Below are 18,958 nucleotides of genomic sequence, written 5' to 3'. Positions count from 1 at the left end.
GTTTTCCATTTCTTGCTGTTGTTCTTCTCCTTCTGGCACTCCTACAATTTGGGTATGGGAACGTTTCAGGCTGTCCCAGAGGTTCATAAGTCTCTCTTCACTTTTTTGAATTCTTGTTTCTTTATTCTGTTCCAGTTGGATATTTATTTTTCCCTTTTGTTCAAATTGTTGCTTTGAGTCCTGGTTTCTTTCCTGTCACTGTTGGTTCCCTGAATGTTTTCTTTATTTCATTTTGGTTATCTTTCATTTGTTTTTTCACTTTTCGACCAAGCTCAATCAGTTCTGGAAGCATCTTGATTAGCAGGTCTTTAAATTCCCCATCAGATAGGTTGGCTGTCTCCTCACCACTTAGCTCTCTTTCTGAAGTTTGCTCTGTTCTTTCATTTGGGCCGTACTGCTTTTTCTTGGCGCACCAGTGTGGTTGTTCTGGTCAACTTTTTCTTTACTTTCTTGGTTGTCAGCGTTCCATGCAGTTTTATTTTCTGGCACTTCTGGTTGTTTATTGATTTTAGATTGATTGTTATCTTCCTTTTGGTTGTGTGAGGAAGCAAAAGGTTTCTTCCTCACACAAAAGGCCAGAACCTCAGTCAATTTTAAATAAAACATAGTTTTCAATAGCAGGTAGCATAAAACATAACATCACTCCTCATTTGAATCAAAATGTCAAACTTTTGGATTATTTATTTCTTCAAGCTATAGGTTGTTTATTGCCAAATTCACAATCCTCTGATATTTTTAAAACAGATGAAATTTGCTTCCTTCCTCTAGGGAAATGCCAGACTAGTGAGATCTAAGAAATATGACTCAATTAGTTTAATTACTTCATGTCAACTTGATAAGTCACTGCTCTTTAATGCAAAAACTGCCACTTGTAATTAATGACTATTTATATTGTTTTAACTGATCAAATGTCTAATACATATAAAACACTGAAAGAAGTTCTGTATATCTTACAGCAATTCGGTGGAGAAGTCTTGTCCCAGGGGTACGTAAATCTGAAGTACAAGAAACCTCTGGATCAGTCCAACTAGAATGAGAAGGGGAAAATATACATTCATATGTCTAAGTCATTTATATGTGCATATAGACAAACATAATCAAAGGTTATCAACAAGCTCAAGCATTTAGCATTTCAGTAATATACAGAACTGAAATAGCATTGCCCCTGAACTACAATCTCATTATGAAAACGAAAAAGTGATGAAAGTCAAATCAAACTTTAACAACAAATGTTGCCTTTTAAAGTCCCATCTGTGGGCTTGGTGAAATTTTTATGAAAATTTTAAAAATATTTTTTATTTACTACTTTTAATAGGTTGCAAGAGAATGTACATAGAGACATATAAAATTGAACCATAGATTCCCATCAAGGCAGCTATAAAAGCATTTGGCAATTATTTTTATTCACTGACAGTTTTAACTGTACTAAACAACTTAATAAAAAACAATAGATCAAGAAAAACAATTCTAACAACTACAGCTGAAGGTCTAATGAGCCATATCTAGTGTATATGGTTTTAAATATGGTGTCCACATTGAGATGGATGGAGGAACATAATTACTCTAATGCTCACAAATTAAGAACTGATAACTTTTATTCCCCATCACCAGCTTTACCTGGATTTAAAATGTTTAGAGAAAAACCAATCCCTTGATACTTTTGATAGGTGAAGTCTGAAACTGCTTCAAAAATCAATTAATTTCATATTACCCCTATAGATTCATATACTTAATTCTTTTCCTCTTACGTTTTGAACTTTTGCTTGATCTCTCAATTATGATGTTCTTAATGGATTAGGAACTTTTTATTCAGAATTGGTAGGCTTAACAAATGTAAGTATTTTAAAGTAATAATACATGTTTAAATAGTCTATATTCCTTTGGTAAACTGTTTAACAGCATTCCTGAAAAACTTAAACAGTTCCTATATTGTATAAGAAATTTAGTATCTAAACAATAAACATATTTGATCAAATATGCCTAATATTTCTAAATCAAACATACAAGGATAACTTTTGCTTAAAATACTAAGCTTAGAGCCATCTGTAGAGTAAGCAGTATAATAAAAACAGGGCATAACAGGCTCTGACCTTAGAACATTCTCTAAGAATCAGATTGTACCATATTTAGGGGAAAAGCCAGTGGAACAACCAGGGTCCTGCACTAAAAAACCAAAATTAGATATCAAAATGAGGCCAACCTACATAAACCATCGTTAATCAATCTCTCTTGCATCTTCCATTGATTGGCTCTATGGTATTTTTCCACTGCACAATGGCCTCTGTAAATAGAGCTGAGAGAGCACCGGGATAAATGCAATGCAGTCTTTACAAAAGGTCCCTAATTTAGGTACTAAATCTCACTGAATCAGCACTGTTCTCTTCAAATACAAAGAGCTACACATACTGGGCATTTTTGTATGAACATTTTTAGATATGAAAGACACTTGCCCTCAAAAAAGAAACCTTTGTAATTCTACTTACTCACATATAGAAGCCCTAGTTTCCAAAAGGCTTCACTTCTAAGATTAAAAGAAGTATGACAATACCATATGGTGATGATCTGACAAAGAAGAAAGCACTTTAAAAGTACTTTAATAACATCCAGCATACACCGATCCTGTGCGTCAGAAAAGTTAAGTAAACTTCACAGTAATATTTTTTCCAGTGGCTTAGTAAATTCAAATGGACTCTCCATGTCTACGTTATATTTAAAATCACTTTAATGCTGCATGTGGAACTACTGTTAGTTAAAAAATGCCATTAAGTACATAAAATTCATAAAGATTTAGTCTTTTTACTGAAATATTCAGATTTCTGCAGTTTTGCAATATTGTCTTCCTGAGACAAACTACCTCTATTTTTAAGGTGTCAGGTCATTTTTTCTTTTGAATATTTTAAAACACATTTAACTGGTAAAATACCACTAAATGTTTAAACAGTGGTTGTACAGTTGTTTCATTATAGAAAAGGACAGCTGTACCCCCATATACATTTTCCAGGTGTTACGTTGTCTAAAGAGTGCCCTGATAGACATGACGGAAACCGCTTATTGGTTCCCATCACAGTGCTGGCGCAAACAGCACACAGCCCACACCCCCCGCTTAAATACAGACAACAGGAAACAGTATGCCTTCATTATGGGTTATTCCACATCCCTTGCGCATATTAGAAAACCTGTCTGGGCCCTTTTATTTTTCATGTATAAACTAGGTCGACAATTTAGACTTACAAGTCATAGGACTATTTATATAAGTTAAGTTAGATCAATTATTCAGTAAAGATTTATTAGGCACCTATGTTCAGGACTCAGTGTTAAAGTTTTTGTAGTGACTAAGACAGACAGATGTGATCTTTGCCCTCTTAGAATTTATAGGCCAGTTCCATGAAGAACATCAGGGTGCTTTGAGAGCATATAATCCTGGGTCCATAGAAGGAAAAGTATGATGAGTGAAGGTTTTCTTGAAGAAATAACATTGGAATTCAGCTGTGAAGAATAAGCAGGGATGACTGAGCAAAAGAGATGAGGGTAGGAGAGTCGAACAAATTTTATAGGAAGAGGGAATACTTCATCGTACAATGAAAAAGGCCATAGTAGAGTAGGTGAACTTAAAAGGCCTAAAGGGCAGAGAGGAAAGACAGAAGCGGGGGAGCAGCAGGAGGTAAGTTGCAAATAGCTAGGAACTCAATAATCACTCGGGGCCTCCATGGCCATGTGAAGGATGTAGGTCATCCTAAAATCAGTAGGAAGCCACTCATATGTTCATTAGTTTATTCAACGAAGATTTAGTGGATGTTTACTATGTGCCAGGCACTGTTTTAGTTAAACAAAATAGACTAAGTTTCTGTGCTGGTGGCAGTTACTTTCTGGTAATGGTGAGAAAAACAATTAAATCAATAAATGGCATGTTAAATGGTGATAAGAGCTACTGGAAAAAGTAGAGCATGGTAAAAGGGATCAAAAGTGTGGAAAGGATCTAAAGCCCAGGTCAGGGATAAGGCCTGAAGAAGGGGAGCGTGTGAGCCATATAGCTATTTGGGAAAAGGAAGCTCTAGGCAGAGGTGCTCAAGTGACAACCTACCAGGCTATGTTTGAGAACAATGGGGCGAACTGTGTGGTTGCAGCAGAGTGAACAAGGGAAAGAGTAATAGGAGATGAAGTCAGAGAGTTAAGAGGGCACCAATGCTGCAGGGTCCAGCAGACCTTTGGTTTTTACTGAGAGAGATGGGATGTTTTCTGCAGCGGAGTTCCTTACAAGTATCTCTCTAGTTGCTAAATGGACAATGGGGGCAAGTGAGAAACAGGGAGGACAATTAGAAGACTACTGCAGTATTACAAGCATGAGATAAAAGTGGCTTGGACTGGGTGGTAGCATTGGAGCTGGCAAGAAGTAGAAGTCAGAGAATGAATCTAATTTAAACAGAACCAACAAGATCTTCCTGATGAACTGAATAAAGAGAAGAAAAATCAGGCTAATATTACATAAGAGTTTTTGGTTTGATTAATTGACAAATTACTAACAACTGAGATGGGGCTATCTGCTGGAGGAGGAGAAATTTCTAGGGTAAAGCTGTCCAAGTAGAAATGTCAAGTGAGCCACTGAAAACACAAGTCTTGAGTTTGAGAGAGAAGTATGAGCTGGAAATATAAGCTGTAAGACAGAGATGGCATAAACAGGGAGTAAAAGTACAGAGAGGGTCGAGGACTAGATCCAGGCACACTGCAACATTAAGTCGGGTTAGGGAAAAGAGGAAGAACTATGAAAGGAAACTAACTAGATGGAAGACCTGTGAATAAGAAAGAAAACTAGGAGTGGGCACTGTGGAGAATGAGCAAAGAACATAGATCAAGGAGGAGAGTGTCAACCTGGTCAAATGCTGCTGATGTGTTAAGCAAGATGAGGGCTGAGAACTGGCCATTGGATTCTGGAATACAGAGGACACTAGTGACTCTGACAAGAGCACTGTCAATAGATTGGTAAGGTCAAAGCCACTGAAGAGTTTTAAACAGAGGAAGTTACAATGAGATTTATTTTAAAAAGAATAGCAAATTGAGGGCAGGGGGGAGATTTGGGAGAAACCTCATAAAGATAAGCAACTGAAACTTAGATTAATACAGGGCTTCAGGGATGCTGATCCCGAGACATACCAGGGGGCTCAGATGCCACAGGCAGAGCAAAACTGGTTTCAAAGATGAGCCTCAAATAGAAAGTCCTGGAACAGACCATTCAAATGATGTCTATGTGTGACAGAGCTGCCTCAATTCAATATAACATGTTCCAGGGTGAAGAGCAGCATGAATTTATTTATTTATCTGGCTAATGATTTACTCAAGTCTCATTACCAAGGCTAGCTGGTTACATTTAGAAATTATAACCTATTTTTGTTATAGTTTCTTTATGTGACAAATTTAACAAACTTATTAAACACCAACTGTATATGAAATCCTAAGGTAGGGGTACAAAATAGATGATGTAAGATTCCTACACAGGAGAAATGCACAATACGATAATTAATATCACTTTATGTGATAAGATGCTAAGGAAAAAAACCTAACATATTTAGAGATGCTCAAATGTAATTCAGAATTACTACTATTTAAAATAAAAAGTTAAACATACTTAATTTCATTGTTAAACTTTGTTCGGAAGCACCTAATATAATAGGAAACATAATGGGGTATCTAACGTCAAATTTGCATAAATAAAGTGTGTGTTTACTCTCAAAATAGAAATACATAATGGTAACTGAACTAGATTTAGAAATGTTAATTGAAAGCCAATTCTCTATTCAAGGCATGCCATTTAAATTTAATCATAACAACTTCACGCAGGTCATTTTATACAAGCAAAAACAACTATAAAGCTGTTATCAAAAATTACAAATAATTAATCTTAAAAGCATTAGTACAAAAATTACACATAATATTAATGACTGTATAACTGTTTCATTTGTTACAGCATTGCACATGCTATAGAAGAGTCAGATTAATTTTTAATTACAGAGTATTGTACAAGAAATACATTAAAAGATTCTTCTGTTTCTTCCAATTAAAACGATCATCTTCCCATTTAAAAAGCAATTATAACACACTGAAAAATACTTTTCTAAAAAAATTTTAGATAAAAGTTGGAAAAGGGAGCTTGTCTTTAGACACTGAGCGTTTGGTAGAGGAGACATATTTTTCAGAGCAAGCTGAGAAATGTTACTAGAAGTGATTTGATTTTGCCAATACCATAGTCATGTACATAGATGCTGAGGGCATCACATGGAAGTACAGGCCAACAATAAGAAAAAAGCGAAAGAATACTGGCTTAGATTAAGTCATGTTCCTACAAATCAAATGTATTTATCTCACAAAGTCAATATCCTTTAAAAAGATGGAATGTGTCTCCTGTAAGGAGAATAACCTACAATTAAAAAATGTTTCCCTGCGTCATCTTAGTTCATCTCATTACATGTATAAATTTTTGTGAAAATAAAAAAGCCCATATCTGTTATTTTTAAGAAAGCAGGAGCTATGAAAAAATCATGATTTTTTAATTGTAGTAAATTAGTAAGAATTAACTTAACAATAATTTTTCTGAGTTCTGTTTCTTATTTCATTTTAGAAATAAACACTGACAAACCATTTTAAAATTAATCATCTCCCATCTATAACTTCTATGGCTTGGTTTATGTCTCAGAAATCTATGTATGTAGACATGCGTGTAGTAGCTTGAAATGGTAGATAAAACACAGAGTCTGTAAACAGTTAGAAAATTGAATTAAAGTGAGAAAGTCAGATACTAAGAACAGTCTTTTCATAGAACCTGGCACACAGTAGTATTCAATAAATGTTCTTAATCAATGAAGGAAGGAATAAGTAAATGATGAGTATAAAAAATAACTACTTATATTTGCTAAATCCCTAAAACCTATAGTGAAAACAGAGAATAAAGTTGATAAAAATCTGATTAATCATTTTGAAATGTAATTTTTCTTAAATCACATTAGTTTACTCAAAGCCTAATTTGGTGGCAGAGCCTCAAATTTTAATCCCAGTTCTGCTAATAACTGGGCTTCTGATCCTAAATTTAGGTGATCTCAGGGTTTCTTCTGCCTTAAAATGCTGACCCTAATTTCCAAAGTAAGAATTGAAATCCACTCTTGGAGCTTTTGTTAAAACACATATTAATATCTATCCTTATTAGATATTAATATTTTTAAAGGTATATAAGTATATATGTCACTTAATACTGTTATTTTATATAATTTTTTCTCACAAATTGATTTCCTATAATTTAGGAATTCCTGAGTTTATTTCAAAACTTAGCCTTAACTACCTGATTTCTTGACAAGGAACCAACCTCAGTGTGCTTATCTATAGAAGTGCCATTGCGAGGATTAAGAGTTAAATGTGAAATGCTTAGAAAGTCACAGGCACATAGTAAGTGCTCAATAAATCCATTACTATTATAATTAATGACTATTAAATAATCCTCTAAATCTTAAAAATACTGCCAGATGTCTAGTAAACAGTGAAGCAGACTATATTTTTTTAAAGCAAGACATAATGTTACTTTCTAAGTTAAAAAAAAAATTCCTGTCATTTCATGTCAACAGGTGCCAGTGAAAGTCAAAATAATGCCTCTGTATGAGACTTAAAAATATAATTTTAAGCATCAAATTTTAAGCTTCAATATTAAAAATTTTACTTACGAATCTGCTTATTCTCCTTTGGTAACTGAATTTTGTTTGTTTGGCTGCTGCCTTCCAGGACAAACACAAAACTTTTAACTTCTTTGTCAAATTCCTACAGAACAAAAATGAAAACAATGGTAACTGAAGTATATTTTATTTGGCTTCTATTATAAAATTGGAGCTGAAAACTAACAGGAAACAAGTTCCAGATTCAGATGCCTTAAAAGTAGACTTAGGCCTTGATACTCTTGCCCTGACACTTGCTGCGAACTGGCATACAGAAGCCACACTAAGCCACTTGCCAAGTCCTCTACTATATCAAGGCGCTCTACCTCCAAATAACAAAAAAAGTTCTCCAAGTTTAGGGATTCTCAAGTTACTAATTTTGAGTTTCCAGAGTTCATTTAGCCTTCCTCTCCTTTAATCTGTGTACTTCTGTCTAACAGCACAGTCATGAACCTGAATCATGACCTGTTACAGTATAATAAACCATCTAACCTATGTTGTGTCCAGTCTGAAAGTTCCTTAATTTCTGGTGATGGCTCAGAACAAAATTTATTATTGCCTACTTCTTTACTAGTGCTGTAACTTGAAATTCTGTATTATTTACTTAAAGCCAGTACAACTTAAAAGTATTACAATTAAGGTGGCCTAAAAAACTAAGGTCAGAGAAACAGAAAAAACAAAAGGAAACCAACCTGGATAAAACTTCTTAACAACAGAGTCCAGTTTCCATGAGTCAAAGTAGTAATGTAAATGGTTATTTTTTTATGGACCAAATTCCTAATCTTTGAGTATAAAAACTCCCTTTTCACATTAAAATATTTCACAGATCCTCCCACTGTCCTGTTTTGTGTATGTTAAGAAATGCATTGAAACTAATGGCTGCTAAGAACTAAGTAACACTTTAATAAATTTATTATACCCATCACAATAGCATCTCTTATATTTGAAATGAATATATATACACAAAGTGTATTATTTATTCCATCTATATGCAAGTTGGACATATACTTAAAACCTTTTAACAGTTTACCAAAATCTTTAACCAGTCCATAAGCCCCTGCGTATTCTGGTCCTTGTCCAGTTTTTCTTTTTCTTTTTCTTAAAATATATTTTATTGATTATGCTATTAGAGTTGTCCCATTTTTCTGTCCCATTTATTGATTATGCTATTAGAGTTGTCCCATGTATTCCCCTCTGCCCTACCCCCCCCCCATTTCCCCCCTCAGTTCATGTCCATGGATCATACACATAAGTTCTTTGGCTTCTCTATTTCCCATACTATTATTAACCTCCTCCTGTTTATTTTGTACCTACCATTTATGCTCCTTAGTCCCTGTACCTTTTCCCCATTCTCCTCCTCCCCCTCCCCACTGATAACCCTCCATGTGTTCTCCATTTCTCTGGTTCTTCCCCTGTTCTAGTTGTTTATGTAGTTTCTGTTTTTGTTTTTTAGGTTCAGTTGTTGATAGTTGTGAGTTTGTTGTCATTTTACTGTTCCTAGTTTTGATCTTCTTTTTCTTAGATAAGTCCCTTTAACATTTCATATAATAGGGGCTTGGTGATGATGAACTCCTTTAACTTGACCTTATCTGGGAAGCACTTTATCTGCCCTTCCATTCTAAATGATAGCTTTGCTGGATAGAGTTTTCTTGGACGTAGGCCCTTGCCTTTCATGACTTCAAATATTTCTTTCCAGCCTCTTCTTGCCCGTAAGGTTTCTTTTGAAAAATCAGCTGATAGTGTTATGGGAACTCCTTTGTAGGTAACTGTTTCCTTTTTTCTTGCTGCTTTTAAGATTCTCTCCTTATCTTTATAACCTTGGGTAATGTAATTATGATGTGTCTTGGTGTGTGCTTCCTTGGGTCCAACTTCTTTGGGACTCTCTGAGTTCCTGGACTTTCTGGAAGTCTATTTCCTTTGCCAAATTGGAGAAGTTCTTCATTATTCGTTCAAATAAGTTTTCGATTTCTTGCTCTTCCTCTTCTCCTTCTGGCGCCCCTATGATTCAGATGTTGGAATGTTTAAAGATGCCCTGCAGGTGCTGAAGCCTCTCCTCATTTTTTTGAATTGTTTATTCATTCTGTTCTGGTTGAATGTTTCTTTCTTCCTTGTGGTGCAAACTGTTGATTTGAGTCCCAGTTTCCTTCCCATCACTGTTGGTTCCCTGTACATTTCTCTTTAGTTCACTTTGCATAACCTTCACTTTTTCTTCCATTTTGCAACCATACTGAACCATTTCTGTGAGCATCCTGATTACCAGTGTTTTGAACTGTGCATCTGATAGGTTGTTGATCTCTTCATCACTTAGTTCTATTTTTGGAGCTTTGATCTGTTTATTAGGGCCCCTGCCCAGTTTTTCAAACCCCATCTCCTACCTTGAACTCTCTCCTGTGTCTGCATCCCAGCCTTAAAAATTCTAAGCTCCCTGTTGACAAAAGGACTTTGTACATGCTTTTCCCTTTCCCTGAAATGCTCTGCTCTCTGCCAGCCTCGCACAGTTTCTAGTTAGCTCTTAGATCAAATGTTATTCCCTTGGGAAGCATCTCCTAATTTCCTTGCTGTATACCCTCACAGCATCATTTATCTCTTATTCATAGTAAAAGCTATATAACTGTGAGGCAAGTCACTTACCCTCTCCATGCCTTAGTTTTATGGTCTATAAAAGGGGCATAAAGGTACCTTCTTTTGTACAGATTACCAGGCTGTTGTTCAGATTACATAGCATATGTAACATTCTTAATGCTGTGCTTGGCAAGCAGTAAGCACTCAATTAGTAGTAGTTTTAGTTATGCATAGAACAGAGTCCCTGGAAAGGCATTTTTCTCTCGATTGTACAGGAGAGAATAGAAAGAGAAGATAGGGATGGACATAGGTCTTTAGATCTGGTAGCAGAAAACTGAGGTAGTTTTTGCCTGATGGCATTGGTTTTCCCCATGAAATGGGGTGTGAGGTCTTCTGGTGAGTGAGTGAAGAAGACCTGTCTGGGTGTGGATTGGGGATGAGAGTAGGGAGTTGGTGGTTGAAAGCCTAAAGATAATGGAGAAAGAATTATTTTAGAGACCTTTCTGGGCTGTTTGGGTTGCACTTATAGCATCATCAATCTAAAAGGCTGTAGACATTTTCTCCAAGGGTACTGAGAAGCCCAGGTGCAGAGAGATGACTCAGGATTCAGAAAGGGTTGGTGTTTGCTAGGCAGGGGTGATGAAACGACAAGGAGGAAAGTCATTCAAGGTCTTGACCAGGCACCAATTGAAATCATGGACTATGGATTCTGGGCTGCAGAGAAATGGAAGTGAGGACAGAGAAGATACACATGTAAATAAAACCAAATGCAGGGGAACGTAAAATGGCCAATGGCCTAAGCATCTGAATTATAGGTTGAAGAACAAACATAGTGGGAGTAACTGGGCAAGCAACTCAAGAATTAAAGATTGGGGTCAAAGAGGGATGTCTTGATGTCTCACTTAGTAATTTCAGGGGCCCTGCAGTTTGTGGTGATAAGGTACGGGGTGTGATTGTGGGAATGGGTGCTAAAGTAGAGTGGAAGAAGTCACTAGAAATGAAGAAATAAAGAAACTAAGAAGCTAAGGGTTTGGAGAGATTTTCCTCACAGATACTGAAATCACCTAAAACCAAAGCAGGACTTGGTGTATTGAGAAGGGCTGTGAGCTGCGTGCCTAAGTCTCAAACAACCAAGGAGTGCTGTCTGGGAGAACTGCAGCCAACAATGTCATGACAGGGTTTTGGAGTGAATGAACAGGAAAAACAGTGTGAAAACTCATCAAACCCCTTCTGTTATAACCATCACTCTCTTCTTCCCAGGTTTTAGGTGGCTCTAATTTCTCACACTTACTTTCCAAATCACAGATGGACTGCCAAGGATCTTCCATTTTGCTCCAGGATTTTTTCCCTGAGCGCTAAAGATTTCAACAAATGCACCCCCCTGGAAAACAAAAATGAAATATTTAAATTAAAGGGAAAGACAGTGCTAAGGAGTAGATAGAACCCACCCCATACTCTACAACCATTGTTCAGGCTTCTGTCGGGTAAGTAGATCTGGGAGGAAACATGATCCCTATTATTATTCCTACTTTATACCTTGACTATAACTAGACATAGCAGATCTGATTTGAGTCACCCTGGATTAATGGTTTAAGTAATTTCTTTTAAAGCATGATAAACATTAATAAATTGTGTCATTCAAACCTACAGTCTCTCAGTGGGAGGGTCATTTATTTGACATGTATAGATCATGATTATAAAACATCCTGTTCAACCCAGACTAATAAATTCTGTTAATAATCTTTTGTTTCAAGATTTTTAGTCATACTGGCCTGAGCTCCAATACCAGCTTTTACATACTCACATTTATTAACTACCTAACCTTGAAGTTACTTAGCCTGTAAGTAACTTCATCTGTAAGATGATTCTTCATCTGTAAAATGAATAGTAAACATAAACCATCAAGCACAATACCTTACACATAGCAAAAGCTCAACAGTGCCAGCAATAATTATTCAATAAAGGGCAAATTAATACCGTATTTTGCCCTGCATAATGCACTCCCATGTATAATGTGCACCCATGTTTTTGGCCCAAACTTTCAGGAAAAAAAATCTTTTGTTTTAATTTAATTATTTATTTGTTTATATTTAGATATTTGTGTTTTTTTGTATAATAAAGGAATTTTAGCATTTATTTTTTTTAGCATATTATGGTACAAAAACTTTTATGTAACAAATAATTACAAAACATAGGAGCAGAAACAGCGTATTTCAGATACTACCCATGTATAATGCACATCCTCATTTTTCCCTGAAAAATTTGGGCAAAAAAGTGCGTATTCTATACAGCAAAATATAGTAGTTCAGTCTGGTCAATAAAAAAGTTTGGGAGTGAATGAGGGAAAGAATGACTCTAATTTGAGCATTCCTAAGAATCTTTTTATACAGGCAGGAGCAAAAATAGGTTTATAGTTGTTCATATGGAAATACAATAATTATTAAACAATGATACAAGAATAAACTCTGTGTTTTACATACTCACAATTGTAAACCTACTTTTGTCTCATCCTGTATATTTAATATATATTCATTTGGAAATCTGTAAAATTGTATAGGAAAGATAGAGAATCTTATTTATATATATGCTACATGGTCTCTACTATAAACCTGAGAACATGGAGGACATGCTTATGTAAAAACACTAAACACATTACTAAATTTCCATCACCTTTCATGGTAAAGGAGAGGAATTAAACAAGATGATTATCTTTGAGGAAGAATTTATTGCAAGAAAAGACTAAATATGGTTTTCTTTTATGGCCTGTTTGAATTACAAGCAGCACATGAGCAAATCTGTCTGATTTTTGTAAAGAATACCCAGCTTTTAATTTTTCTCAATCATATAAAGCTATTTTTGCTTCTGAGTTTTAAGACATAATCACTTAAGACATTTAATGACTCCTTCCTTAGGCAGTATATGCGCAAACTGCGTGTGGGAAGAATCACTATAGTTCCTGGGGTCAGGTCATATTTCACTATGAATTTTAAATTTAAGGCAGTTTTTATTTTGTTGCTTTTTTAAAAAAGAAAAATCCCTATGCCTGGTGAGATAGAAAACTGCCACTCCCCATTTCTTTTTCACCTGTTTTCCAAGTTTACCACAGTTGGAGTATGCTTTTCTATACAACAATATATCTTACCTATATGAAGTGAGAAAAACTCTCTAAAATCATTCTAACAATTGGAATAGAAGAAAGAGAACTGCAAAATACTGTCAGGACACTCATGAGAGGAGGTAGGTAGTGTTTGATGGAAAGGTAGAAGGGACGAACCGTTGCAGACCAGTGGAGGACTGTTCTGGCACAGGGACAAAGTTGTTCATTCTAACAGTACGACTAAGATGGAAAACATTGTAAATTCAGAGTGTAACCTCGGGCTGAGGTGGGGAGGGGAGGGCAGGTGACTGGGACAAAGGAAGGGAAATGCCAGTGAAGTGAGGAAAGCAGGTCAGGTATTGAGACAATCTAGGATACTCAAGGTGATTGAGGAAGGCCCGGAATCAGTTTCTTCCCTGATCGTTGGACTACCTGAATTAGCATGAACCAGAGAGTAATTGTTACAAAAGTAAATTAACCAGCCCCATCTACAGGGACTTTGATTCACTAGATCTGGAAATCTGCATTTTGATAAGTATCCTAAGTGATCCTAATATACCCGTGTTTGAGAATCATTGACCCCCAGGGTTGGAGAAAATAGCATATAGCAAGTGCTTGTTTTCTTTCTAGGCTTAACCCATTCAATGCGCTCACTCATGCACTCTTTTCTAAATAGCTTCTGATACACCGGTGTGCATCAGTAGTGAGTACCCAAGGCGCTTGTTAAAACCCAAGCCCTGTCCTCGAGATTCTGATTTAGGAGTCTGGTTGGGGTTTAAGATCTACATTTTAATTAGAATCTCAGGTACTCCATATATCTTGAGAAGCACTGGGCTGGAGACTGAACAAATTCAGATCACAGGCCCAGACGTTAGTTGCTTTTTTTCTCCTTTTTGGATGAAGAACACCCATCCATTAATTCCTTATTACGCCGAAAAAAGATAATATGGGAGGTCGGCGGGGGAAGCTTTGCCCTCACCCTGAGGAGCAGCTACCTCACCCACGACGAGAAAGCCATACAGACAGGTTGGAGAGCCGTTTGGGGTTACCTGGTACTCATTTTTGAACATTCCCGCAGGGGGGCCAGGGCTTGGGGGGCACGGAGTTCTGGGCTTCCAGCGAGTAACGTGACCCAGACGGCTGGAAAACGGCGGCGGGAACCCCACAGCCCCACGGGCGGGGTAGGGCTTCGTGGTTGGCCCTGACTCGCTCAGGCTCTTCTCAGCCTCGGGTCAGCTCCACCTCGGGCCCCCGACACGCACCATCTCTGTCACCGCCTCCGGAGTGCCCGGGTGTGCGAGGGCGCAGCAGCCAGGGCGGACCCTGGAGAGTGATTGTGTGCGTAACCTACGTGACGGGGCGCCCAGCCTCGGAGCTACAGACAACCGCTCGCTCGCCCGGGGAAAAAAAGGCGCGTTGCTGCTGGCGCTCCGTGGGCCCCGCGGCTGAATCTGTTCGGAGTAGGGGAGTGGAGGGGGTGGGCTGAGTGTCCCCTACACTCCGCCCGCGCCCATTGGTTCACACGGGGAGTTTGCGCTGCCCTGTTTGGCTGTCTTGCGGTAGGCGCCGGAGGCTACGCGGTGACGTAGCCGTTACCCGGGCAACTGAGGGAGTCCCTGAGAGAGGTTGGGCCACCCAGTCTGTGACGCTCGCTGACTTTAGATCTGGACCCGGGTCTGCAGAAAAAGCTTAAACTTAGCCCGGTTTAAGAGCTGCCACAGTTGCTGGACTTTTCTCTAAACCTGTCACATCTTCTTGGTCTGTCTTGGTTGTAAACACTGATCACTGGTAGATTACTGAAGGAAAGAGTCATGGAATCATGAAACCCTCATGTGGCCTTTGGTTTGAAGGTTCCTAAACTTGGATTTGTTGAGGCAATAATAGGGTTTGCCAGCCCCTTCCATTGTTTTAGAAGGCCCAGGTAAGTGGGAGTATTTATTCAAGATCAGTGCACATGTTAAAAAGCCAAGGGTTTGGGTTTTTTTTTTCCTCAATTACATTATCGAGCCAGGCTTTTATAAGCTTAACTCTTCAGTTACTTTCTGTAGTTTCCATGTCAGAAGTACTTTTACAAGGTAGATATTATTGTCTGTTTTGCTTAAGGAAGTGTGGCTCAGAGAGGTGAAATAGCTTGCTCAAGAAGTAATGGAGCTGGTTTGGAGCTCTTCCCACGCTGTGCTCAAGGTTGAGTTAGGTCAGTGGCTTAGGGGTTATTAATCAGGTGCTGAAACCCGGAAAGCCAGTGCCAGCGTTCGTGCTGCCCTGTCTCTACCAGAACAAATAAGCAGAGCCAGATTCAATCTTTATGGGCACTTTATTCAGATGGCCTGCTATCAGAGAAGATGGCAGGTTATGTACCCTAACAGACCCTCTTGCATTTCCTTTCAAGCCAGCCTTTTTATGAGGAAGAAGTATAGATAAGGGATTTGGAATTCAAGGGAAAAAAAGTGTAGGCAAGGGATTTGGAATTCAGGAAAGAGATTAATCAGATAAAAGCTGAAGTCCAGCAATTTCCCTAACATCCTTTCATCCGTGGACCGGTGATATTCTATCTGGGTCCTGTGTCTGGGTTGATTTTCTTTATCTGTGTCCCAGGCAGCCAGGTGTCTCTCCCCAGAACACAATGGCTTAGATACCACCTAGCCGCTTGCAGTCCCCCTGGGGCACAAAGGTGGACTTGCTTGTGGTCTCCTGGAGTCAGGGTAGTTGTACTTTCACTTCCTGAAACAATAGCTTTTTACTGCGTTAACTACTAAGGTTGTTAACTATTACCTAAAACTAAAATTTCCCAACTCTTGTGCTCCCATATCAGTACCACTCATGGAGCCCTTATAGGCCACATAGTTCACAGGTACAGGGCATGAGAATTAATGCTACCTGGACTTGCTCCTTAGCAGGACTAAGAATGTCAGAGAAGGAACAAACTTACTCCAACACTTTCCCGAATACTAGACGTGTACTAGTAGAGGTGGGACTATCACATAGCTGTGAATTGCAGTATAATATCTAGAATCCAGACCTACTGATTTTTTAGACCACAAATCTAGTTCAACAAGTTTTGGCAAGGCTCTTTGCTGGGGGTTTTGGGAATTATGGTCAATAGAAATGGTCTCTTCTTATAGGACTTGTTATCTAATGGAGGATATTTATCTATTCATTTATTTAAGAGATAATTCTGAGGAATGCAATACATTCTAGACACTATGCTAAGAGCTGGATGCACAGGGAAGGCCCCCATCTTCTTCGAGCTTACATATTCATGGGGTGAGACATAATAAATAAGTGAACACACAAGTAATTACAATTTGTGATAAATTCCCTGAATCCAGTGACAGGAAATAACATTGGAAGGGTATATTAGTTTCCTCTTACTGTTGTAATGAATTACTACAAGGTGGGTTGCTTGAAACAACAGAAATTCTCTCACAGTTTTGGAAACCAGAAGTCCAAAATCAAGTGTCAGCAGGGTGGCATTCCTTTTGGAGGCTCTAGAGGTGAATATACTCTTTGCCTTTTCCAGCTTCAGGCAACTGTTGCTCTTTGACTTGTGGCTGCATCTTTCCAATCTCTGCCTCCATGGCCACACTGCCTCTTTGTTTGTGTGTCTTCTCCTCTGTGTGTCTTTTATAAGGATAGTTGTGGTGGCATTTGAGGATCCACTTGGATAATTTAAGGTAATCTCCTTATTGCAATATTCTTAATTTAGTCACATCTGCAAAGATACTTTTTGTTTTTTCAAATGGGGAAACATTCACATGTTTTAGGGGGTAGATTTCTCTTTTTTGTGTGTGTGGGGGAGGATGTGGCATTTTTTTTTTGCTTAACACAAAGACTGACTTGCAGTATAATGCAAAGCAGCTTTTGATAAATGCTGTAACAGAGGCAAACAATACAATGAGAGTATAGGAGGAATCTAAGAGACATCTTAAGGTTTTTAACAATCTCCTTGGGTCTCTGAAAAGGGTATTTTGACAGCATTGCTGAAGAGAAACCTACTTTATCCTATGTTATTTTCTACCTTTTCTCATTATCTGAATTTTACTTGTTTGTTTGTGTATTATCTGTCTTCAGCTATTAAAAGGTAAATTCCATGAGGGTAAGGACTTTTTCTGTGTTCATCTTTACATCTCATCCCCTAGTCTATGGCACATGGTAGGTATTTTATAAACACATATTTGTTGATTGAATTAAAGTCACCTTGTCCTTTCAACATCCAAAACAAAACTTCTCCAAACCAGGGCCTTTTTCATTCTTCCCAGTCTTACTAATACCACAATGTCTTCTCTTCCTCGCTCCAAATGGTAGGCAGCTTCTAAAATGGCTTCCAGTTATCTCCACCTTCTGGTATGCATGCCCTTTACGTGTGTTAATCTCCTCTTGTATTAGGGACTCACTTCTAATTAATATAAAATGCAAAAGGGCTGAGATGTCATTTCTAAGGCTGATTTTCTTCTTCCTTGCCTTCTTTCACTCCCTTGCGCTGATTTCTCTCCCCTTCTCCATCCTCACTCTGAAGGAAGCCAGTTGTGAATATCCCCCTGGAGAGGTTCATCTGGCAAGGTGTGACCAACACACAGTGGGAACTTAAGGCCTGTCAATAGCCACATTAGTGTTCTGGGAAGTGAATCCTTTCCTAGTCTAGCCTTGAAGTGTGTGCATCCCTGGAAACACCTTGACTATAGCTTTATGATTATGCCTGAGTCACAGGCATTCAGCTAAATCGTACCCTGATTCCTAACCCACAGAAATTATATTGATTTTAAAGTGCTATGTTTTAAGGTAATTTTTTATACACCAATAGATAACTAATACATTTCCTAAGCCAAATCTGTCACCCAGACCTATTCATTTTATCTAAATATTTTAAAAATTGATCTACGTTTCCTCTACTGTAGTTTATACAGGCACACCTTAGAGATACTGTGGTCTTGGTTCCAGATCACCACAATGAAGTGATACTCACTTGTGGAGGGTCTTGCCCTCAATTTGTAAAAAATGCAGTATCTGTGAAGGGCGATAAAATGGGGATGCCTGTACCCTGATTTACCTATGATTTCTCCTCCCTGCACTAATTTAAGAGCCTCCTAATTCAACACCACTTTGGCCCTCTTTCAAATCCGTGTCCACACTGCAGTCAAAGTCAGCTTTACAGAACCAAGTCCAATCATATCAGTCCCTTCCTTCTAACCCCTTCATGACTAAAAATCCTGTCGTTCTCTTTAGTGTCATTGTACATTCTTCAGCTGCCTTCATGTCAGTCACGTTGAATTTTCTTCTAGTTTGCTTTCACTGTAGAGCCTTTGTGCTGTTCTCCTGCATGGATTACTTTTGCTTTCTTCTTTCTTTGGTTAAGGCTTATTTGTTCTATAAAATTTAGATCAAGGGTCCCTTCTCAAAGGTGCATTCTCTGATCTCCTTGGCTTGATCAGATCTCCCTATTTATAGGTTTTCATAGCACCTTAATACTTAGAATTATTGAAATAATAATTGAAATTTTATATATGTTTGTAATATTGGCCATCTCTTTTGGACTGTAGATTTCAAGAGAGCAGGGATCATGTCTGTTTTGTTTACCCTTGAATCCCTAGTACTTGGTATCTAGCTCAACCTT

The 18,958-nt window shown here is 37.9% G+C and overlaps 1 protein-coding gene across 7 annotated transcripts in view; it reads right to left on the bottom strand.

The window, feature by feature from the left end:
- The window catches only part of CFAP20DC (CFAP20 domain containing), a 228,669-nt gene extending 213,851 nt beyond the window's left edge, over positions 1-14,818 (bottom strand). For 6 of the 7 annotated variants that reach the window (XM_053930177.1, XM_045192383.2, XM_045192384.3 and 3 more), the window contains exons 1-4: positions 14,397-14,818; positions 11,542-11,631; positions 7,701-7,794; positions 955-1,027 (exon numbers count right to left, since the gene is read on the bottom strand). In XM_053930177.1, the coding sequence (XP_053786152.1) occupies positions 955-1,027; positions 7,701-7,794; positions 11,542-11,631; positions 14,397-14,417 (278 nt within the window). In that variant the 5' untranslated portion in view covers positions 14,418-14,818. Of the gene's footprint in view, positions 1-954; positions 1,028-7,700; positions 7,795-11,541; positions 11,632-14,396 lie in introns of those variants that run through there. The other variant, XM_053930178.1, reaches the window with a different exon arrangement.
- Between the last annotated feature and the right edge of the window lie 4,140 nt (positions 14,819-18,958).

The sequence above is a fragment of the Desmodus rotundus genome, chromosome 8 (genome assembly GCF_022682495.2).
Source record: "Desmodus rotundus isolate HL8 chromosome 8, HLdesRot8A.1, whole genome shotgun sequence".
NCBI classification, from domain to species: domain Eukaryota; kingdom Metazoa; phylum Chordata; class Mammalia; order Chiroptera; family Phyllostomidae; genus Desmodus; species Desmodus rotundus.
The sequence above is the reverse complement of the archived record's forward strand: the minus strand, read 5'-3'. Positions and strand labels throughout refer to the sequence as shown.